The sequence below is a fragment of the Mauremys mutica genome, chromosome 1, assembly GCF_020497125.1.
Source record: "Mauremys mutica isolate MM-2020 ecotype Southern chromosome 1, ASM2049712v1, whole genome shotgun sequence".
NCBI classification, from domain to species: domain Eukaryota; kingdom Metazoa; phylum Chordata; order Testudines; family Geoemydidae; genus Mauremys; species Mauremys mutica.
Genome location: NC_059072.1, coordinates 27,694,384 through 27,718,370, shown reverse-complemented (window position 1 = coordinate 27,718,370; position 23,987 = coordinate 27,694,384). Strand labels below are relative to the sequence as shown.

The 23,987-nt window shown below is 43.9% G+C and overlaps 1 protein-coding gene across 9 annotated transcripts in view; it reads left to right on the top strand.

Moving 5' to 3' along the window:
* Positions 1-23,987, top strand: part of SRPK2 (SRSF protein kinase 2) — a 308,919-nt gene that overhangs the window by 77,744 nt on the left and 207,188 nt on the right. For 5 of the 9 annotated variants that reach the window (XM_045030005.1, XM_045029982.1, XM_045030015.1 and 2 more), the window contains one exon: positions 10,166-10,229. The exons of 1 other annotated variant lie outside the window; for it this stretch is intronic. In XM_045030005.1, the coding sequence (XP_044885940.1) occupies positions 10,192-10,229 (38 nt within the window). In that variant the 5' untranslated portion in view covers positions 10,166-10,191. Of the gene's footprint in view, positions 1-9,983; positions 10,230-23,987 lie in introns of those variants that run through there. 3 more of the 9 variants (XM_045029936.1, XM_045029927.1, XM_045029944.1) reach the window with 3 other exon arrangements.

Sequence of the window (23,987 nt, the reverse complement as noted above, 5' to 3'; positions counted from 1 at the left end):
TACCCTGCCCTGAAGCGCAAGGACACCCGGATGTGAGCAGCCCTGAGTGTGCAGAAGCGAGTGGCCATAGCCCTCTGGAAACTTGCAACGCCAGACAGCTACCGGTCAGTAGTGAACCATTTTGGCGTGGGCAAATCTACCGTGGGGGTTGCTGTGATGCAAGTAGCCCACGCAATCGTTGAGCTACTGCTCTCAAAGGTAGTGACCCTGGGAAACGTCCAGGTCGTCATAGATGGCTTCGCCGCGATGGGATTCCCAAACTGCGGTGGGGCTATAGATGGAACTCACATCCCTATCCTGGGACCGGCCCACCAGGCCAGCCAGTATATTAACCGAAAGGGCTACTTTTCAATGGTGCTGCAAGCACTGGTGGACCATAGGGGATGTTTTACCAACATCAACGTCGGGTGGCCGGGCAAGGTTCATGACGCGTGTGTTTTTAGGAACTCTGGTCTGTTTAGACGCCTGCAGGAAGGTAGTTTCTTCTCGGACCACAAAATAACTGTTGGGGATGTGCAGATGCCTACAGTGATCCTCGGGGACCCAGCCTACCCGCTAATGCCCTGCCTCATGAAGCCCTATACAGGCGCCTTGGACAGTGAGAAGGAACTCTTCAACTACCGGCTGAGCAAGTGCAGAATGGTGGTGGAGTGTGCTTTCGGACGTCTCAAGGGGAGATGGAGGAGCTTACTGACTCGCTCGGATCTCAGCGAAACCAATATCCCCATTGTTATTGCAGCTTGCTGTGTGCTCCTCAATCTCTGTGAGAGCAAGGGGGAGACCTTTATGGCGGGATGGGAGGTTGAGGCAAATCGCCTGGCTGCTGATTACACTCAGCCAGACAGCCGTGCAAATTAGAAGAGCCCAGCGGGAAGCGCTGTGCATCCGAGAGGCTTTGAAAGCTAGGTTCCTCAGCGAGCAGTGTGACCTGTGACTATTCAGTTTCTTTACAGAGAAGCTGAACCTGCCCCTGTTTCTTTACCCAGTTACTGTTGACTATCCTCTGCTGTTACATACCCTGTTCACCCCGTTTCCCCCCTTCCAACACACGTGTAAAAATAAAATCCATGTTTCATTGTTACTTAACTACGTTTTCTTTATTAATGACTTTGCATTAAAGGGTTGAAACTGGGACGCACACTGTGCTGGGTAGGGTGTGTAGTGATGTAAAGACCGCTTCTAAACTCGAGGAATGACAGGCTCCTGCTCCTAGAGCGGTCCGCAGTGCCGGACTGGTTGTTTCAATGGAGCCTGCCATCCCTCCTTTTTGGGACTCTGTGTGCGGGGGCTATGTGACCTTGTGGCGGGGGAGGACGGTTACAGATTCCCCTGCTGCGTGGCTCTGTGGTCCAGGACAAGGACCGCAGCATAAGATCTGTAACCGCCCTCCCCCGCTACAAAGTCACGTACCCCCCACCCACACAGAACATGGAAACCACCTCCCATACCGACCAGGGTGCCTAGTGACTGCACTGTGTGTGTGACCTGCTACTGATCCTGCCCCCGTGTCTGTACCCTGGTAAAGGTGACTGTCCTATGCAATTACCAACCCCCTTCCCCCCCCCAACACAGTCTTCTGTACAAAAACATGACAGAAACAGTAATTAACAGCAAAGTATTTTTAATAATCAACTAGACAGTTAGGGGATGAAACTGGTATTGGCGCTTGGGTGAGTCAGGAAGGGAAGGACTTCTCAAAATTTAGGGAATGAGAGCTTTTGGGTAATTGAGCACTCTGCTGGGGTGGAGTGACAGTTTTCACAGCCCCTGGCGCCCCTCCTTCTTGTTATTTTGGGTGAGGGGGGTATGGGACTTTGTGGCCGGGGAGGGCGGTTGCAGATACACTGCAGGGGGGCTCTGTCCTCCTGCCTGCGGTCCTGCAGAACATCGACAAGGCGCCAGAGCGTGTCCGTTTGCTCCCTCATTAGTCCAAGCAGCGTTTGAGTCGCCTGCTTGTCTTCCTCACGCCACCTCTCCTCCCGTTCGCTGTGTGAGTGCTGGTACTGAGAGAGGTTCTCCCTCCACTGGCTCTGCTGGGCCGCCTCGGCTCGGGAGCAGCCCATAAGTTCAGCGAACATCTCGTCCCGTGTCTTTTTCTTTCGACACCTAATCTTTGCCAGCCTCTGTGAGGGGGATGCTGGGGCAGGTCGGGAGACAGTCGCAGCTGTGTGATGGGAAAAAGGGAGTGAATTCCTTACAAAGATACATTTTTGCGAACAATGAACACAGTCTAGTCTTTCTCTGTGAACAAGACCATGCACAGCACCTGTCTCGTGCGCACTCAGGACAAGTTCGAATTTTCAGCCTTCGCTTTCATTGCCTGGGGTCTTGCACTAGAGATCAGACAAGTGGGGCAGGACAGCAGAATCCGTGGAGCAGCCAGGCATGGTAAGCCGTAGACTTTAGGCTGCTTAAAACTTAATGTATAGCAGTGCCCTCCTGCTGCAAGCAATCCGGAAAGCATAAACTCTGCCCCTGTTCCACCCCCTCGCGGCTGTCCCCAGGAAAGATCCCTGTATGCTGCCCCTCTGCAGCCTCCACCACGTGGCTGTAAACCGACGCTTATTGTTATGCAAAGGAAAAGTGAAGCATTCCCAATACTAACATAACACTAATTCCCCTAATTAAATGCAGGAGTCGCCGAGCGAGATCACCCTGAGGAGGGTCACTGAGACAGATAGAGAGCGCATGCTGCGTGAAAGCCAGCACAAACCAGGGGCCTATGCTGCCATGCTCATGGAGGCAATGCTCCCAGAATACCTGATGACAGCCTGGCGCGGAAAAGTGTGCAACCACGGAGCACCCAATAAGGCAGCTCTCCCCAGGAACCTCATGCGTAGGCTTTTCGATTACCTCCAGGAGAGCTTCGTGGAGATCTCCCAAGTGGATTTCTGTTCTATCCCCATATACATTGACCTTCTTTTCACATAGTTAACATTCCTGTTCTTTCAAAAATAAGTGTTTACATGTTTATAGCACTTACCGACTGATCCTTCCCCTGATTCAGGGTCCGGGTTAACGTCCGGGGAGGGTTGGTAGGAGATCTCTGGGAGGGTGATGAAGAGATCCTGGCTGTCGGGGAAATCAGCATTGTAAGCGCTGTCGCCTGCCTCGTCCTCCTCAAACCCTTCCTCATCTTCCCTGTCCGCGAACATTGCCGAGGAACTGGCCATCGACACTATCCCATCGTCAGAGTCCACGGTCACTGGTGGGGCAGTGGTGGCAGATCCACCGAGAATGGCATGCAGTGCCTCGTAGAAGCGGCATGTCTGGGGCTGGGCTCCGGAGCGTCCGTTGGCCGCTTTGATTTTTTGGCAGCCTTGTCTCAGGTCCTTGATTTTCACGCGGCACTGCGTTGTATTCCGGCTGTATCCTCTGTCTGCCATGGCTTTGGAGACCTTCTCGTAGGTCTTTGCATTCCATTTTTTGGAGCGCAGCTCCGAAAGCACCGACTCCTCGCCCCACACAGCAATCAGATCCAAGACTTCCCGGTCAGTCCATGCTGGGGCCCTCTTTCTACTCTGAGATTGCATGGACTCCTCTGCTGGAGAGCTCTGCATCGTTGCCGGTGCTGCTGAGCTCGCCACGATGTCCAAACAGGAAATGAGATTCAAACTGGCCAGACAGGAAAAGGAATTCAAATTTTCCCGGGGCTTTTCCTGTGTGGCTGGTCAGAACATCCAAGCTCGGACTGCTGTCCAGAGCGTCAACAGAGTGGTGCACTGTGGGATAGCTCCCGGAGCTACTAAGGTCGATTTCCGTCCACACATAGGCTAATTCGACATAGCCATGTCGAATTTAGCGCTACTCCCCTCGTCGGGGAGGAGTACAGAATTCGAACTAAAGAGCCCTCTAGGTCGAACTAATTAGCTTCCTGGTGTGGACGGGTGTACGGTTAAGTCGAATTAACGCTGCTAAATTCGACACAAACTCCTAGTGTAGACCAGGCCTAAGCTTTCATTTAAAAAGAAAATTCTTCCGCAGTGTTAATCTTCAGAATGTGAACCACATGTGAAACAACACAGTGATGTGTGCCTAAATCTGGAGACAACTTGAGACAATAGCTATGAGAGAAGCATGAACTGCTTTCATTTATCCCAAAGAGAGTTGACTCTGAACTCAATGATGTTTAAGTTTTAACTTAATCAATAATGAATTATTTAACCATGTTAGCAGGAACAAAACGCGATTTCTGCTTACGTGTCATTGCACACAATGGCAGATATTGAGATACTTAGTTGTCAGAGGTTTGAGGGTGGTATATTAATTCTGCCTCCTTCCAGATTCGTCACTTTCACCTTTATCCAAAAGGGGGAGTTTATATGTTCTTCCCCAGTAAGGCTATGTCTACAGTTGAATCGCTACAGTGACAGCCGCCACCGCTCTGGGGTTTCCACCACGGGTTCCTGCCAGCTGGGGTCTCAGCCCACTGCCAGCTTGGGGTTCCATCCCCCAGGCCAGCAGCTGGTGCTGAGTGGGACCGGCGGCGGGACCCCGGCTGGCAGGAGCTGGCGGTGGAATCCCAGAGGGGCGGCGGACTCAGCAGCTTAGCTCGCCGCCGCTCTGGGGTTTTGGCTGCCAGCTCCTTGCCAGCTGGGGTCTCAGCCCGCTGCCAGCCTGGGGTTCCTTCCCCCGGGCCAGCAGCGGGTGCTGAGTGGGACCGGTGGCGGGACCCCAGCTGGTAAGGGGCCAGCAGCGGGAACCTCAGCCCACCCGGCATGCCATCAAAAATCGGCTCGCATGCCACCTTTGGCACGCCTGCCATAGGTTGCCGACCCCTGCTGTAGGTAATCTACTTCCCCAGGAGATGGTAGCTAGGTTAATGGAAGAATTCTTCTGTCAACTTAGTGATGTTTATACGGGGAGTTACGTTGACTTAACAGTGTCTGTCGGGTAGTAGAATTTTCACACCCCTGAGAGGTGTAGCTATGTTGATATAACTTTTCAGTGCAGACTAGCCCTAAGACTCCACTGTCTCCTGCATACAAAAATCACTGCTCATTCTTACTTGCTGCTAAAGCGCCAACTGTCTCCTACTCAGCTGTCAAAATCTCCAGCTTCCTTCTCCTCCCAATAATTTTTACAATGGTTATTAATTTTCAATACAGACAGCATAAAATAAAGTTAATTTGATATCCAAATTAAACAAGGAAAATGTGTACTAGATTAAATTATTGTAAGGTTTAAGGTTGAGGCACAACTGGTTGAAAAACCATGTTCAAAGAGTAGTTTTCAATGGTTCCCTGTCAAACTATGAGGCTGTATCTAGTGGAGTGTCCTGGGTCCAGTACTTTTCAATATTTTCATTAATCACTTGGATAATGGAGTAGAGCATATATTTATGAAATTTGTGGATTACACCAACCTGGGAGGGGTAGCTAGCACTTTGGAGAATGTGAATAGAATTCAAAATAACCTTGATAAATAGGAGACTTGATCAAAATCAACAAGATGAAATTCAGTAAAGATAACTGCAAAGCATGACCAGTTGGGGGGCGGAAATCAAATGCACAAATGCAAAATGGGGTGTAACTGGCTAGTTTGTAGTACAGCAGAAAGGGATCTGGGGGTTATAGTAGATCACAAATTGCATATGAGTCAACATGTGGTGCAGTTATGAAAAGGGCTAATATAATTTTGGGGTGTATGACCAGGAGTGTGATACGTAAGACACTGGAGGTAACTGTTTTGCTCTGTTCGATACTAGTGAGGACAAAGCTGGAGTACTGTGTCCAATTTTAGGTGTCACAGTTTGACAAATGTGAGCAAATTGGAGAGAATCCAGAGGAGAGCAAAAAGTGATAAAAGGTTTAGAAAACCCGGCCTATGAGGAAAGGTTAAAAAGCTGGCAATATTTAGTCTTGAGAAAAGAAGTCAGACCTGATATCAGTCTTCAAATATATTAAGGTCTATCTAAAGAGTGTGATGAGTTGGACCCTGCATCCAGGATGCCACCTGATATACTGGGGTCCCACTGAGACCGCCCATTCCACCAAACTTCTCTAGCACACACACAGGTAAGGCCACACCCAGCTGCAGACACAGACTGAAATCAGTGTGTATGGGAGGACTCAGCTTGGGAATGTACTCCGCACTCGTGCACACATCCTTTCGTGTGTAAACCCCAAATTATATTGACTTGCGGTAACTCCTCGCTTAACATTTTAGTTATGTTCCTGAAAAAGGCTACTTTAAGCTAAGTGATATTAAGCGAATCCAATTTCCCCATAAGAATCAATGTAAATAGTGGGGGGTTAGGTTCCAGGGAATTTTTTTTTGCCAGACAAAAGACTATATATATATATATATATATATATATATACACATACACACACACAGTTGAAGGTTTAAACAATTTAATATTGTACACAGCAATTATGATTGTGAAGCTTGGTTGAGGTGGTGGAGTCAGAGGATGGGATATTTCCCAGGGAATGCCTTACTGCTAAATGATGAACTAGCACTCGGTTGAGCCCTCAAAGGTTAACACGTTGTTATTAATGTAGGGAGGAGACACAGCATGGTAGAGAGAGCCAGAGACACACACTATGTGTGTGTGAGTGAGCCAGAGACACACACCATGTGTGTGTGAGAGAGCCAGAGAGACACACACTGTGTGTGTATGTGTGTGAGAGAGAGAGAGACGTGTATTGCTCCTTTAATTATGCTGACCCCACTCTAAATACACTGGCTTTTGAAGTAGATCAGCAAGTTGAGACAGCAACTGCTGCCAGCAAGTTCCCTTGGTTCTGAGCCCTGTCTTGTCTCCCCTCCCCCCTGTGGAGAAGGGGTAAAGAAGTGGGGGGCAGCAGGAGTGGGACACCCTGACATTAGCACCACCCCCCCATCCCCCACGCAAAGCAATCAGGAGGCTCCCAGGAGCAGCTCCAAGGAAGAGGGCAGGAGCAGCACATGGCAGTGCGGCGAGGCTGCCCACAGGGAACTTAGGGGAGCTGATAGGGGGGCTGCTGGTCCACCCTGGTTCAAGCCCCCCCAGCTAGCTCCAACAGACTGCTCTTTCTGCAAGCAGTGGACAAAGCAGGCGGCTGCCAGACAACATTATAAGGGAGCATTGTGCAACTTTAAACGAGCATGTTCTCTAATTGATCAGCAATGAAACAACGTTAACTGGGACAATGTTAAGTGAGAAGTTATTGTATAGTCTTTAATTACTTGATCATTTACTATTTGTTTCCCTTGCAGGACTCCTGCCTCATTCAGTTAATGGGTAGTTACTCAATATGTCTTTTTGTCGTCCTCATTCAGTTTGTGGCCCCAAGTCTTACTTTTGTTTGGGTGTTTTATGGTGCTGTAACCCTCCTGTCTGAGTGATTTAGAAAATACTAATGAATTTATCTTAACAACACCTCTGTAAGATTAAACAATAGTATTATCCCCATTTTACAGCTGGGGAACTGAGCCACAGAGATAGTAGGGGCAAAACTGACCCATGTCCACTAAATTTGGGTGTTCAACTTGAAATACTTATAGTCTATTTTTTTTGGAATACTTATCCTTTTCTTTTTAATAGAACTTTACATATTCAAAGCACAGCTCCGGTTGACTTCAGTTTTAGTAATTGGCATTTCTGCAAATCTGACCCCAGGTGTCTCACGTTGGGCACCCACAAAATGGGGAACACGGAATTAGTAGACAGCTGTGAACATTTTAGTTTAAGAGAATTATTCAGCATCACATAGGGACTGTGTGGCAGAGACGGGGTAAAATCTAATTATCCAGGGTGGCATTCAACTTCCTTAACCATAAAACCATCCTTTCTCTTCCTGCGGTCCCCTTCCTCAGTCACTACCTACCTTCCAACTTCTGCAACAAATGAGTCAGCAGTCCTATAGATAACTGCCTCCTTCATTACACCAGCATGATTCATTCCTAGAGCACTATCCATTCGGGGTGGGAGGAGTGGCAAAATATGTGACATGAGTCTGTATCATAATGAATATGCATATAATGAATGGGGACCAAATTAAGATTGCACAGGCAACCTGAATTCTGGCATTTTCTAGCTTGAGCGCTTAAGTTTGTAATCTGATGTTCTTTTAACATAGATTTTTGGCTGTCATCTCCTCAGGTGTGTATTTTTATTTTGTTTTTAAACAAACTGGAAAAACAGAAATTCTGCAATATGGAACCATACTAATTCCCAGCTTGAGTCATCAGCAGATTTTGGACTTTCAGATCCATAGAGCAGAGAGACCTCTACCACTTGAGCTAACAGAGTGGTAGAAGTAATTGGCTGTTGTCCTGTCCTCTATGTGGACCAGCCACTAGAGGGGATTGAGACACATGCTTTACCAGTGGATTTCACTTCTGTTTGCTGACAGCAGAGGGGTGTAAAGACTTAGAACCTGGGTTCATTCCAGGTTCTGTCCGGAATGGTTCTCTAATGGTTCTAGATCCTTCTGCCCCTGCTTTCCCTCTCCCCCTCCTCAGCCTGTCTCTGCTCCAATATGCCCCATCCCAACACTCCTGTCCCTGTCCCTGTTGGATCCTGTCCCTCCTCCCTCTGCTTCTATCCATACTCCCACACCTTGACTTCTGCCCTCTTCCATCTCTGTTCCTCTCTATCTCCTGCACAGGTCCCAGTTCTTGTCCTTCTCTGCTCCTGTGTATCCCAGCTGCTGCTTCCCTTCCCACACTGTCTGCTCCCCCCCCCACCCTTCATCACTTCTGTCCCATGATGGAGTATGGTCAGTGCAGAGAGGGACTTTGGAAAATTTATCTACCAAATTCTAATCTACTGAGCATGTGTAAACTGAGACTTTTTGGAGGCTTATAACTTAGCCAAATTTGTGCAGTTTGGGGAAAGCAAAAGACACATCCCAGACAGCAAGGTGACCCCCACCCTATTTCTTGCTAAATTTCAAGCCCTTGGTCCAAAGCATGGTAATGCTAGAGCTTCTTAATGAATTGGTTGTACGTTTTTATTTTAACATGGGAAAAACATGCTTTTTCTTAATCTCGTGCTCAGAAATGGCATGGAAAATTTCAGCCTGAATAGTTAAAGTTTAGAAAAGTTATAAGCAATTGAAAACAGGGTCTTAGAATGGGAAGTGTCAGTCAACATTAAATATAGGTAGTGCTTCTAGCTCTGCTATAATAGGATTTTAAGATTATAATCAGTCAACTTTATTTTATGATAGTACCCTTTGGTTTTCATCTGAAACATTTAAACGAAGTGGGTATTCACCCACGAAAGCTCATGCTCCAATACGTGTTAGTCTATAAGGTGCCACAGGACTCTTTGCTGCATTTAAATAATAGACCTTCTGGCTACATAATAATCTTAAATTATTTTTAAAACCATCCATGTGTATTTGGTTTTGAGATCTCATGAAATAGAAATCACAGATGGTATGGGGATACCCCCCGTAGTCTGTTAGTAAAATTGATCTGGCTCTCAATATTTCTGTTCTAAATGGCATTGTTAGGACATTTCTTTTAGAACAAGTATTAGGTATCAGCCCTGCTTGGCTAATGGGTGTTGCAGTTCATTGGTTGTGAGCATTAGGAGGGGCAATTAAGGTATTAGGAATAAAAAATTGAAGGTAAATTTAAATTTGGCCTTCAAAGTGTATTTGAAAGAGCACCCTGTAATCTTAATTTAAGAAATTCAGATATTAGTATATGCTGTTTATGATTTCTGATCCATATATTAAAGTAGTGATTAAATACTTCATTCTTTGTGACAAAAATAATTCAAAGAGCCATATTTTTCAGGGCTTTTGGAATGAAGATTCAGAAGGGTAGTAAATATGTTTAGGTAGCAAAGCTGCAGAATAATTTACTCCCCAAACTATTTGTTTGATTTTTTGTAGAAGCTGGAATTTGTGCATCTGTTTGTAATTTGTTATGATAAGAATCATCTAGTAAATATGTTAGCTCAACCTCAAAAGAGTAACCACCCCTCTGCTTAAAAGAAATGGTACTTCCTGCTTTCATAAACAGTCATGTGCATAGTTTAGCAAGGCCTGATGCCTCTGGAGCTTTTTCGTTTTGATCACCATTGAATCAGTCCTTACAAAAGTACTGTGAATCTTGTGGCCTCATTCTGAACAAAAGGGATTAGGAAAAAATCCTTTGATAATAAGACTTTGGAAAGCAAGGGCAGGCAATCTTGGTTGTGAATATTTTTTGATTTTTCCAGAAATCAAGCAGAAGATTGAGCTGCTGATGTCAGTTAACTCTGAGAAGTCGTCCTCTTCAGAAAGGTACAGCTACATCTCTTGCATGGACAATTAATGGTGTAGCAATGCAAAGAAGCAGCATAGGGCATTTTTTTGTTGTCAGTTTGCTAATATTGTTGATGTATTGCATGCTGGTTATTGTAATGTATTGATTGAATCTGTGTTTTTGGTTAAGCTTTGTGTCTTTTTGCAAAGGGTTATTGATTTTTGTTTTTAATGAAGTCTAATCATCAGCAGCATGCAAATCATAATACAGCAGACTACTGGTTTATATATACTCTTGTTGCAGTCTGTGTTCTAATTTTTGTTTTCACCCAAAAAGCATCTTGATTTCTAAATTCAGTTTCAAAAATTAGATTTTTTTTTGTTTTGTATTAGAGGAAATCATTTTACAGTTACCAAGGTTGCTGTTAAATTTAGGTTAGTAGAAAATTATAATTTGGTTAACCATTAAATATCCTGTTATGTTGAAAGGGAGTGGCCTTTGCAAATAGCTTAGGAATTGCAAACACACAAATTAGTCACATTCTGTAAGATAGATGTGATGCTTCTTCAAGTCTGTGCTAGGAAATGGAACAGTCACTGCATGCAGTAATAATGGTTCATGCCTGCAGGTAAGGACAAAATGACTCAAGTGTTTTTAAAGCAATTATTTTATCTGTCAATCAGATTATTATAATTATAAGTAGCTGTATCGTTTTACATAGATATTTTTAAATAATATTTTTTTATTTTTGACATTCAGATTTTTGACATGCAATGTCCTCTTAGTGACTATTTTGGTGCTTTTAATAATCAAACCTGTTCACTCCTGTTTTGCTTGAGATTTAATTTTAACAGAAACTTGTGTTAATAAAATTATTTCATCTGAGGGCAACATAAGATCAATTCAAATCAAAATATTATTTGAATTAAATCATTTAATCTGTGTGCAGCTGAGTATTATATATTTTGGAAATGAGTTGCCAGAATTGTAATTAGTAATTTAGTACACCTAAGCAGGCGTTTTTAGCTGAAATGATGTTATCTAAAATGTATTTGAATGAATGTGTAAACATAATAAAGCATAATGGCAGTGCACTGGAAATCTAAGTTAAGGGAACATAGGATAAAAGACAAATAATTAAAAATGAGAAAGTGCTGTGGGGCAAACATGGCTTTAAAAACAATATGAGCAGTTTAATTGGATTTATGAGACTAGTGAGGGAAGACAAGAACTAAACCATGATATTGCTTTTCACTAGCTCTAGCATGACAAAATATCAGAGCAATGAGAGATACAGAAAATGGTGGGGGGAGTGGGTTGTTTAAGTCACCTTTCCAAAATGGAGAAATGTAAGAAAAGCTTTGGGTTATTCTTGCGAGTATAAATTGAAAGTCATGAAGAAAAGGCCTAAGATGTATAAGATGTTTTATTTATCCATTTATCCATTTATCCCGCACCTCGATATCATATAAACTGTAAATGTTAGGCCAAATAAATGGTGGTGGTGATAGGAGAGAGGATGATGGGGTGAAAGTAGTACAGGAAACAGGTGTTAACTGTGATTTTTAGAGCTTCTGTGAAGGGTACGGCGATGAAGTGGTGAATCCAATTAGAATATATTTTTAGCAGCTCAAATGCTATGACAAAACTGGTGGCTGATCAAAATATATTGTTGCTCAAAATGTGTGTCAAAATACAGTATGAACTCTGGGAAGAAACTGATGGCTGACCAACATGAACCTATGTCTCTAAAGTATTGTTATATATAATTAGAAAAGGAGGAAAGGATTTTAAAGATGCATTTTATGCTCATGATCCATTAAAAATGCCCTTGATTAAAAAAAAAGTTAAATTTGGCAAATGCATAATTCATAAGTTGCTTCATGGTTTTAAGTATTTTGAAAGGAAAAGGTAAATCTGAAAAGGTCAAGATAAAAATTAAGAATTGGATATTGTGCATGTACAGTAAACTTTCTACAATATTCAGAGATTTTTGAGCATTGTGAGATACTACTATTTTAGTGATTTGAGTTGACATTCATTAGTTACGCAGTTTATAGGGTCAGAAATCAGCAAATAAAGACTTTCACACAGTCTGTCAGATACAGTTTTTCATTATTACTATAAAATATCTACCTTCTTTTCCCTGAACCTAAAAATATACTGAATTTATTCACTACACAGTAGGAAACAATATTATCTATCTATCAACTTTCCTTCTATGACAGAGGTGGGCAAACTACGGCCCGTGGGCTATGTCCGGCCCACGGGACCCTCCTGCCTGAGCCCTGAGCTCCTGGCCAGGGAGGCTAGCCCCCGACCCCTCGCCTGCAGTTCCCCCTCCCCTGCAGCCTCAGTTCACTGCGCCGCTGGCGCAATGCTCTGGGTGGCAGTGCAGCTGCAGAGTTGTGGGCTGACCCGGTGCTCTGTGCTGTGCAGTGGCGTGGTTGGCTCCAGCCGGGTGGCGCGGCTGCCTGTCCTGGTGCTCTGGGCAGCGCAGCTGTAGCGCCGCCAGCCACCGGTGCTCCAGGCAGTGCAGTAAGGGGACAGGGAGAAGGGGGGCATTGGATAGAGGGCAGGGGAGTTCGGGGTGGTGGTCAGGGGACGAGGGTGTGGATAGGAGTCAGGGCAGTCAGAGGGAAGGGAACGGGGGTTGAATGGGGGCAGGGGTCCTGGGGGGAGCAGTCAGGAAGGAGAGGGGGGGTTGGATGGGGTGGCGGGGGGCAGTCAGGGGATAGGGAGCGGGGTGTGTGTGGATGGGTCAGGAGTCCCAGGGGGCCGTTAGGGGATGGGGGGTTGGCTGGGGCAGGAGTCCCGGGGGCCGTCAGGGGGTGAGAAGCAGGGGAGGTCAGATAGGGGGTGGGGGCCGGGCCACGCCTCGCTGTTTCGGAAGGCACAGCCTCCCCTAACTGATCCTCCATACAATTTTGGAAACTCGACGTGGCCCTCAGGCCAAAAAGTTTGCCTGCCTCTGTTCTATGACCTTTAAAAATTACAGTTTAAAAAGCTGTTTTGTAAAAGAAATCTATACTAACAAATGGGTGACATTAAACAATAAAAGTAAGAGCATTTAAAGCAGGGGTTCTCAAACTGGGGGTCAGGACCCCTCAGAGGATGTGAGGTTATTACTTGGGGGGTCGTGAGCTGTCAACCTCCTCCACAACCCCTCTTTGCCTTCAGCATTTATAATGGTGTTAAATATATAAAAAAGTGTTTTTAATTTATAAGGGGGGGGTCGCACTCAAAGGCTTGCTATGTGAAAGGGATCACCAGTAAAAAAGTTTGAGAACCACTGGTAAAGTGTTTGTGAAACTCTATCCTTAACCTACTGTGCACAGGTATTGAGTCTGTATATGGTATATACATAATGTTTATATGTAAAGTTACTGTTTGGGCACACATTCAGTCTTATGTTGTATTTTGTTTCCATTTTCACCTATGAATATGGGACTCCTCTGGTACATTGAGCTGCCTGGTGGAAGATCTAAATTAGACTCTCTGGTTTGGTCCCATGTTTTCCAGGCCAGGAAGGATTAATAGAGGATGCTTGCACCCTGAGGGGCGGGGGGAGGAGGGGAAGGAGAGGAGAGGTTAGAATTTGTGCATTGACACAAACTGTACCCAGTGTGAGTGGAAGGGATGAGGGAAAGATTGACCCTCTGCCTCTCTTCTCTTTGAAAAAGGTGCTTTGGTGTTCGCAGATTCTACCTGAGGAAAAGGAATGTTCTTTTTTCAAGATCAATATACTGTCCTGTCAGGCAGGAGTAATCCTTAGCAGGAAGAAGGTGGGAATAAAAATGAAAAAAAAATTGCTGTTTTTTTTTAAGAAGGCTCAAATTCTTAAAATCCTGCTTTATGATCTTGGGTTAGTTACTATCTCTCAGGTTTCCTTCTTTTTAAGAGGCCCTGATATGAAGCGAAACTAACAAGGAAGTGTGATGATGGAGGCTTTAGGACAAGGAGGCCTCAAATTGATTAGAAGGGCAACAACCTCAAAAAGGAAAGTAATACGGATACGAGACACTTTTCCCCTATGATTGGAATTACGTAGTTGGGATTGGGGGGCTACTACATCAGCATTAAAATATTTTTTTTCTGTATGCTCTTATTAAACATTTCATTTAGTAGATTCACTTAGATATAAATTTAGAAATGTAGGGTAGGGTGATAACTGCCCTAAATAAAGGGAAGTTTCAGCATATCCTCTGTGTTAACATGTATGTTTTTTATTTTGCATGATTTTGAAGAACAGTCTTCCTTTAAGAGACGATAACATTCATGAGAAAACATATTACAAAATCATATAATATTGGGAATACGCTCACTTACTGTACCTCTTGCTGTATCCCCTCTCTGCAGGTAGCCTAAGCCTGCATGTTCTTTGGCTATTCAGTAGTGGATACATGAAGTTGCCAGCAGAGTTCTGACTGCAGCCATTAGAGAGCTGGGACCAGCAGTCATGGGGAGGGAGTCTGCTTTTCAAGAACCTGTAAAAGAAGGAAAAACGTCATATTTACATCGCAAATTCCTGTCCCCCTTTTGTATTTATTTGGTACATTCAGCACTTTAAGCTACAGCTGCACTTTTAGAAGTGTGGATGTGCGCATGCTTGTGTGTGTGCCTGTATATCTCTATATGAACCTATTTTGTAGAACTCCTTTGAGAGGATGCCTGTGGACTTTGCATTTTAAAGATAGAAGAGTCACTTCATCCACTTGTGTCACTTTACAATCACTGAACATTCCGTAATAAATTTAACACACAGTATATTAATCTTTCTTGTAAATTAGAATAAAGTGCTCAGTAAACTATATTTACCGCTGTGATTTCTGGATCTGGAATTTGTGATCTGTCTTCTCATTGATGTAGTTCAGAGGTCGGCAACCTTTCAGAAGTGGTGTGCCAAGTCTTCATTTATTCACTCTACTTTAAGGTTTCACGTGCCAGTAATAAATTTTAACATTTTTAGAAGGTCTCTTTCTATAAGTCTATAATATATAATTAAACTATTGTTATATGTAAAGTAAATAAGGCTTTTAAAATGTTTAAGAAACTTAATTTAAAATTAAATTAAAATGCAGAGCCCCCCGGACTGGTGGCCAGGACCCGGGCAGTGAGAGTGCCACTGAAAATCAGCTTGCGTGCCGCCTTCGGCACCCGTGCCATAGGTTGCCTGCCCCTGCTGTAGTTTGACAAAGGGTGTTGTTGTGTAGCTAAAGGTCACTGACAAGGTTAATAGTTCTAAAATATTTAACCTACTTTTTTCCTTATATCTTTTGCAGACCCTATATGTGTATTTTACTTAAAATGAACTCACACTTCAATGCTCTTATTTTTGTTTTTTTTTAAAAGATCAATATTAGGCCTGCAATCATGAGCAGTCTTACAATAGCAAACCAGTGTATACGTATAATGGAAAAATAGTGTTCAGGTTCCATGGTGTTTTATAAATAGCAGCGAGAGGAAAATATTTTCAGATCATAAAATATCTTGACAATGCCTTTTTTTAAAAATCCAAATGTGCAGGATTATTGATGGGGATTGTGTAGGGACAGCAACTGGTTCTTACTTGTATTTTATTTCCATTCTTTTTGTAGCCTTGAGGCCTTTTTCACTACTCTCTCTTTTTGTAATTGATCTATTCAGAGCAAATGAAATGTATGCTCTTGATGCATTTACATTCTCCCTAGATTGGTCCATCTCCAAGAATTTTGTCAGGAAGACAGAGAAGTGAAGAGGAAATCTAAAATAATGAAAAAGAAGGTGGAGGCCTAGTACTGTCTCTATTCTCCTTACTTAAGAAAATAACTTATGCTAGTTGTTGCAAGATCATGTTGTGAAAAGGGGTGACGATATTGTAGCGTTCTTTCACGAATAGCAACCAAGGTTTTAAGGGTCCATAAAGTGAGTTGTGTGTTGTATGAATGTACACATTTCCCCTCTTATACAGTATTGATGTAGAGTAGTGTCATTTGCTGATAACAAATAGTAGGGCTATGACATTCTCACAAGTGGATAAGTAAATTTCAAGCAATATTCAGCTTACTATCTTTAATATGACATGGCATCAGTGTTAATGTGATATAAATATGTTTTGGAATAAGTGCTAGATAATGGTGCATTTCATGGTTATAACTATATTGGAGTTTTCTGACATCATAATAAGATTGAAGTCAGAATGATATATCATTTTCCTGGAATTATGTGTTTGCTTTATTTTGACTTTCTCTAATTTTATTTAATGTGATATATACATATTAAATAGACAGTGTTCACTTTTCCTCTTGCCCCCTTTTATCCTTTTGTCTTTATACTTCTTCCATGGTGGTTGTTCCATATTTTTAACTAGAGTAATAAACAAAAGTAAGTTTCTGATTGGTTTAGTTTCTAATTCAGAACCATTCCAATTTGTTTTAAGAGCACTTTGGTCTTTGCTGTGCTGCTTTTAACTTTCAGTTTTTAATAAAAAATAACTTCGTAGATGTCCTCTTCAACGCTTAGCCAAACGGTTGGCTTTAGCGATTGTTCACCCTTTGGTCCATTCCTGTGCAGCCACAAGGGCTTGATGGCCAGAGAGTCCAACATTGGAACAGACTTGATGAACCCATTTTAATAGGGCATCTGCCTCTGGGCCACCTCCCTCCCTCGGCTGGTGGAATTTTATCCCGGATGTTACAAGCCACCGGGAGAATGGCATTCGCTGGAACATGTTGTGGCATTCTCATGACGTGTCTGAAAAGTGTAAGATGCCATCTGTGGACAATGGCCCCAGTAGTCTGTAGGCCGGTGCGGTTGTAAACATCTGCATTACAAATGAAGTCATTCTGCTTTATGCCCAATATATGATGTTGGCATTTTGGGTCCACTGTGATTATACATTATATTTCACTTTTCCTTTTTAAAAATAGTGAACTGACATTGCTTTTAATAGCACTTCATGTTGGGTTGCTTGACATTTAGTGTATTTTTCACATTAAAACAATCAGCCTGTGATACCGTTAATGTGCCAGATTTTTAATGTTTATTTTAAGCGAAATATGAAAGGAGTACAGGCATGAGCAGTTCTGTTGCAATTAGCAATTGCGCTGATGTGAAAAAGCAGTGGAAATTGCATGTTTGCTTGGTAAAAAATAGTAATTTATAGATAAGGTGTTCCACCCATGAATTAAAAACTTACTTAGACATCACATCTGTGATGGGTCTCCCCCCGCCCCTGGGGTGCCACCTGATGTACTGGGGTTCCACTGAATCCACCCGTTCTACCAGCCTGGGCTCCCTCATCCTGTCCTGCTGCGTGCACACACACAGGTAAGGACACAGCCAGCTGCAGAATGACACTGATACTGAAATCGGTGCTGCATGGGAAGGCTTTCAGCTAGGGAATTGCCCAGCACACCCTGTGGAATATAAACCCCAAATTATGTTGTCTTGCACTGTATAGAGATCTGTACAGCGTAAGCTCATGAAATCCACACCCTCCTTCAATCTGGAGGAACATATGCACAGTTTCCCTCCACCCCCCGTTATGAATTGCACAAACTGGGTTTTAGAATAAACAAAAAACAAGTTTATTAACTACAAAAGATAGATTTTAAGTGATTATAAGAGATAGCAAACAGATCAAAGTGGATTACTGAGCAAATAAAACAAAACACGCAACCTAAACTTAATACACTAAATTAACTGGCGAATGGTAGCCCAGTCTCACCCTAATTGTTGTTTTGTGCAGCTTGCAGAGTTTCTTGAAGGTAAACTGACCTGCTTGAAGTTTAAATATCCAGATATTCCTTTCACAGGCTAGAGCTTTCTCGCATGGGCTCAGTCCCTGCCCCCTCTCCCCCCCCAGCTTATTTCCTTTGTCTCTTGATGTTTTTTTCAACAGCCTTCCTTCTTGGGCAGGGAGGCTGTGGAGAAGAACATAGATTAACTCACTCTCTAGCCTTTAATAGGATTTGCATATGGCGGGAATCCTTTGTTTCCAAGTTTGACTCCCATCCCCTCCTAGTGGAAAAATACCACTGTCCAGTATGATGTGACATGATCACATAACTTTGCAGTGTCAAAGCATCATCCCAGGAAACTTCTCAGGAAGGAGGGAGATTAGTATTTTCAGAATTCTATTTTTCTCTCTAATGGCCCATTCCAGGCTGATTGCATACTGTCTGGTGGGCATTCCCCAGGTGAAAACACAGTTTTAATTGTTACATAATCTATATTCCTAACTTCAGACACAGAAATGATACGTGCATACAAATTAGATAATCTCATTCAGTAAATCATAACATTTCCATTGATACCTTACATGACCCATCTTGCATAAAACACATCTTAGTTATGCCATATTCATATCATAAGCATATCTCTATGAAGAATATGGAGCATAGTGTCACAACATCCATTAGTTGTAACTTCTTAAATCTGCCAGTCACTTCAGGACATAGACTGAAATGCACTGTGTATCGTGTTTCAAAAGGTAAACATTTAGAGATTTTATTTTTTCCACTAAGGTCTTGTTTTCCTATGTGTATTTTTGTCCTCATTGACAGAATTTCACTTAATTCCTGGTTCTTACTGGAATCTTTCAGCTATGACTTTAACATCAAAACTTATAATTTTAATATTTTTGCTGTAACTATGTAAGGAATGTTTTCATTAACATCTTTGATATTGAGATGCTTGTTTGTGAACCACTTTGGCATTATTTTTTCCTTTTGATTTGGAATTGTTTTCTTCTCGAAAGGACCTTCAACATAACTTTGTTCATGAAGTAGTTTCATTACAGGGGAGCACAGTTTCTACTTTCAGAGAAATACAAAGCACAGATAGGATGCTTATTTGTATGTATAATTGGAACCAAGATGACAAATTATCTTGGGGGAGACGTTGGGGGCTTGTACAAGACTGTCCTTCATAAATATTATTCTTCACTAGGAGTTAATGCTGAGCAAAATGGTGATTGTGTGGAGGCAATTAATGATTGAAAGACATTTGTATAAATAGGTTGGATGGAATGATTTGAATGGTGCATCTTTTTTTTCCCAATTCAAGTTAGATTTGTATCTGATTTATTTTGTTACACTAAGGGGGAAAAAATGTGGTTGGTAGTTGAGGACTCCAGCACATAAATATACTGGATATATAGCCTGTTTTAATGAATTGAAACTCTTAGCCTAATAAGTGACTTAATCATGACTTCACTTAAATCTCTAAATATAAACTTCCAAACAAAGTTTAGGGAAGTACTCTCCTGCACATAGGTGTGCATTGTTGTGTGACCTGTGAAATCGTTGCATTTCCGTGTGCAGGCTGTATGCAGTTGCTAATATTACAGGATAACTAATGCTGAGCTCTTGTGTATCTGAGCACTATCAAACTATTTAAAAACAAATACACACAAGTATGTTTGGGTACACATATCTATATTTTTACACAGACCTCAGTGAAGTAATGTGGTGTAAAGCTTTTACTGGTGTAAGTTTGCAATACATTACTAATGAGTAGTGAAGCCACAAGTAAGCTAATCAAGTCTTCTAAATAAGTGCTGATAAAACTCTTACACTGATGCATACCATCACATATTCTCTTTATATTATATATTATGAAAGTACTGTACTGTATTAGAGAAAATATACTGTGGTATCTCTCCACCTGTGAAGCCCAGGTGTCTTATTTGCCTTGAATCTTACTGTAGGTTCAGTAGAAGCTATAAAAACCTCTAAATTTGACTTTAAATAGCTTTTTTTGAAGGCAAAAATAGTGTGACCTTAAAGTTTGTTATCTTGAGGTCTCTGGGAGTTTTACTAACCATCAGTCAGGCCTGGTCTACACTGGAGAGGAGGGGAAGGTCGATGTAATATAAGCAACTTCAGCTACGGGAACAGCGTAGCTGAAGTCGACATGTCTTATTTCGACTTACCTCCCATCCTCACGGCACGGAATCGACGGCCGCGGCTCCCCCGTTGACTCCGTTTCCGCTGCTCGCCCTGGTGGAGTTCTGGAGTTGACGGGAGCGCGTTCGGGGACGCGATATATCGATTCCTGATAGATATGCCGCTACCTGCTGATCTGTCGGGTAGTCTGGACATACCCTCAGCTTCTCCCTTAAATACTTCTGTACTTTCTCCTATGCAACGCCTTATGCTTGGGAAAGCTCCTTGATAAAATCCAAACAGCCACTAGCTCCTCTTCTTTCAAGTCCATGAGATTCATCTCAGTCCTGATGCCTACGATACCCAGCGTGATGATTATGGCTAGACAGGTCATGAGCTGCAACTATTTCTCTTCTCCTTTCCTAATTCCTTCCTCTTACTCCCAACAAAAAACAACCTGGCCTAAACCAAACCGAAACCACATCTACAATACAGTAACAAAGTTGTGCCAATTCTTCACCATATTCATCTGCATTCCCACCCCTTCATCTAGTTGTGTCTTTAGAGCAGGAGTGGGCAAACTACAGCTTGTGGGCCGGATGCGGCCCGCAAGCCGTTTTTAGCTGGGCCCCACTCTGGCTGGGGCGCTGGGTCGGAGGCTGGACCATGCGGCTTGGCCCCACTCTGGCTAGGGTGCAGGGGTGGGGCCACACCATGCAGCTCAGCCTCACTTCAGTCGGGGCGCAGGGTGGGGGCCATACCACGCGGCTCCTGGAAGCTGCAGCATGGCCCCACTCCGGCTCCTATGCACTCCAATGAGAGCTGCAGGGGCGGTGCCTACAGATGGGTCACCGTGCAGAGCTCCCTGGCTGTGCCTCCCCTTAGGAGTTGGAGAAGGGACATGCCACTGCTTCCAGGAGCCACTTGAGGTAAGCGCCACTTGGCGCATGTACCCCCTGAGCCTCTCCCCACGCCCCAACCCCCTCCTCCAGCCGTGATCCCCCTCCCACTCTCCAAACCCCTCAATCCCAGCTTGGAGCACCCTCGTGCACCCCAAACTCCTGATCCGCAGCCCCACCCCAGATCCCTCACCCCCAGCTGGAACTTGCACCCCTTCCTGCACCCCTACCCCAGCCTTGATCCCCCTCCCGTCCTCCGAATCCCTCGGTCCTAGCCCAGAGCACTCTCCTACACTCCAAACTCCTCATCCCTGCCCCACCCAGAGCCCGCCCCCCCGACCCCCACACCCCAACCTCTATTTTTGTGAGCATTCATGGCCTGCCATACAATTTCTATTCCTTGATGTGGCCCTTAGGCCAAAAAGTTTGCCAACCCTTGTTATAGAGAGTAAACACTTTAGGATAGTGATTGTCTCTTTTCTGTGTTTGTACAGAGTTCAGCACAGTGGACTGCAAATCCTACTTAGAACTCTCACTGAGTGTGAATATTTTGGGCAGTATGTGTAAATGGCTTCTAAAAAGGACTTAAAGTAACATTTCTATGCATATAAATATCTATCTTAAAATCCTTTATTTTGCAGTCTTCCAAGGGTAAAAGTAAGCCATTGGAAAGTTGGGGATAGCTACTTTCTAGTATTGCTAGTTCTGAAAGCTGGTAAGATATCTAGATTGTGAAACCTGTAACTAGTTCAGGACTGAATATTGCCTAACCTAGGGTTTGGAATAGTGTAATTTTGAGAGGTAAGAAAAAAAACATTTTTCACAGGTCCTCTCTTCCTAAATTTGTTCTGCCTCCTGGCAGCTGCATGGATGATATTCAAACTTCTTGCCACCTTAACCTGCAGAGCATTAAAAAATAAAACCCAACAAAATATTGAAACATTTCTCTGGAACCTTTTCTATAACTAATTTTTTATTGGCCTGTTTCAATAGTCACCATCCAATGACAACCCTTCACATTCTTCTTGGCTCTGCCTCATCCATGATAGACATTCAGCACAGGGAGCCCCCAGTTGCTGCCAACACTGCATATCAGTCAGAGGTAAAACAGCCTTCATTTATTCTAGCCCAGCACCCAGTTTCTCTCAGGGATAAAATTCAGAAAAATTCCTGTGTCTTTATTCTCAAATGTGACTCTTCTACAAAAACACATTTTTTTCACTCAGGGCCCTTTATTCAGAGTAAGTACTCTACCATCTTCTGTGTGACTAAGCACAGCAGATCCATCTGTTGATTGCTATTAACCTATTCAGTTCCTTAGGTTACAAGCAACAAGGACTTTAATTACTCAGGAATTCATCCATCCCCTGGTGCCTCTAAGGTAAACGTTCCCTCCTCCCCTCACACACCTCCACCCCCTGCCTTCTGGGATTTTAGTACATTAAAATATTTCACATTCTAATATGAGAGAGTCCAAATGCTGTCCCCATATGGTTAGTCTCAAATTTTATCTAACTGCTTTTCACGTAAGGATTATTTCAGGACCTGAGGCTATGGCTACACTTGCACTTCAAAGCGCTGCCGCGGCAGCGCTTTGAAGCGCTAAGTGTAGTCAAAGTGCCAGCGCTGGGAGAGAGCTCTCCCAGCGCTGTCCGTACTCCACCTCCCTGTGGGGAATAACGTACAGTGCTGGAAGCCGCGCTCCCAGCGCTGGGGCGTTGACCACACTGGCGCTTTGCAGCGCCGCAATTTGCAGCGCTGGAGAGGGTGTGTTTTCACACCCTGCTGCAGCGCTGCAAATTTGCAAGTGTAGCCATGGCCTTAGTGGTTTAGAAAACCATGTCAAAGAAAAGGAATCTATCATTATTCTTGGTTTACTCTGGTTTCTTCCAGAAGTAAAAGAAATGAAAGTCCCACAGAAAGAAATCCTCTATGCTCAAGAAGCAAATCCTTGTATTTCTCTTTATCATTAGAATTCCAAAGTCGAAGAGAACATAGAAAAGATCCAGAAAAAACTCCTCTCCAAATGTGTATGACACTATACTGCACATGGCTGTAAAAGCCCTTGACATCTGGCCAAATTTGCTGAAGACATAGACTCAAAGCAAGAGACAAGGATAAGACAGCCGTATGGTGTTCTGTATCATCACCAAAAAAGGCTTAGCACTCTTTTACATTCTGTCTTTGAGAATGTAATTCTGGTCTGGTCAGAGTGTTCCTGCAAACACAAACGGCTCAAAGAGGACAGAAATTTTATAAAATATCCAAACAGAAAGCAGATTGATGCTTCCAAATTGTGAGGTAGTGGATGTGAAGAATACAGTGAATCTGGTTAATTGTGTTTTTGTGTTTGGAAGGAAGATTCCTTCCTCAAGGGCTGATAGAGAGAAGGATGAAGCAGCATCTACTGCTCTCAAGCATGGCCTTCTCTTGCTTTGCCGGTGTTGTTAGAGAGACAAGGTGGGTGAGGTAATATCTTTTATTGAACCAACTTCTGTTGGTGAGAGAGACAAGCTTTTGAGCCACAAAAGGAATGACTACACAGCAAAGAGAAACCCATGACTGGCCCGTGCTAGCCAACTCGGGCTTGCGAAGCTCAGGCTGTGGGCATAGGCGCCAACTTTTCCTGGCACTGGTGGGTGCTTGCCCTCAGCCCCACCCCGACTCCACCCCTGCCCTGCCCCCCCCATTCCAGCCCCTTCCCCAAATCCCTGCCCCATCCCCACCTCTTTCCACATTCCCCCTCCTCCCCCTCCCTCCCAGCGCTTTCCGCCACGAAACAGCTGTTTTGCGGCGGCAAGTGTTGGGAGCTAGGGGGAGAAGTGGGGACGCGGTGTGCTCAGGGGAGCAGGCGGAGGCGGAGTGGAGGTGAGCTGGGGTAGGGGGGCGAGGCACCCACCAATTTTTCCCCATGGGTGCTCCAGCTCCGGAGCATCCACGGAGTCGGCGCCAATGGCTGTGGGTCTGTTACATTGCTGTGTAGATTTCTGGGCTTGGCTGGAGCCCGAGCTCTGAGACCCTACTATTC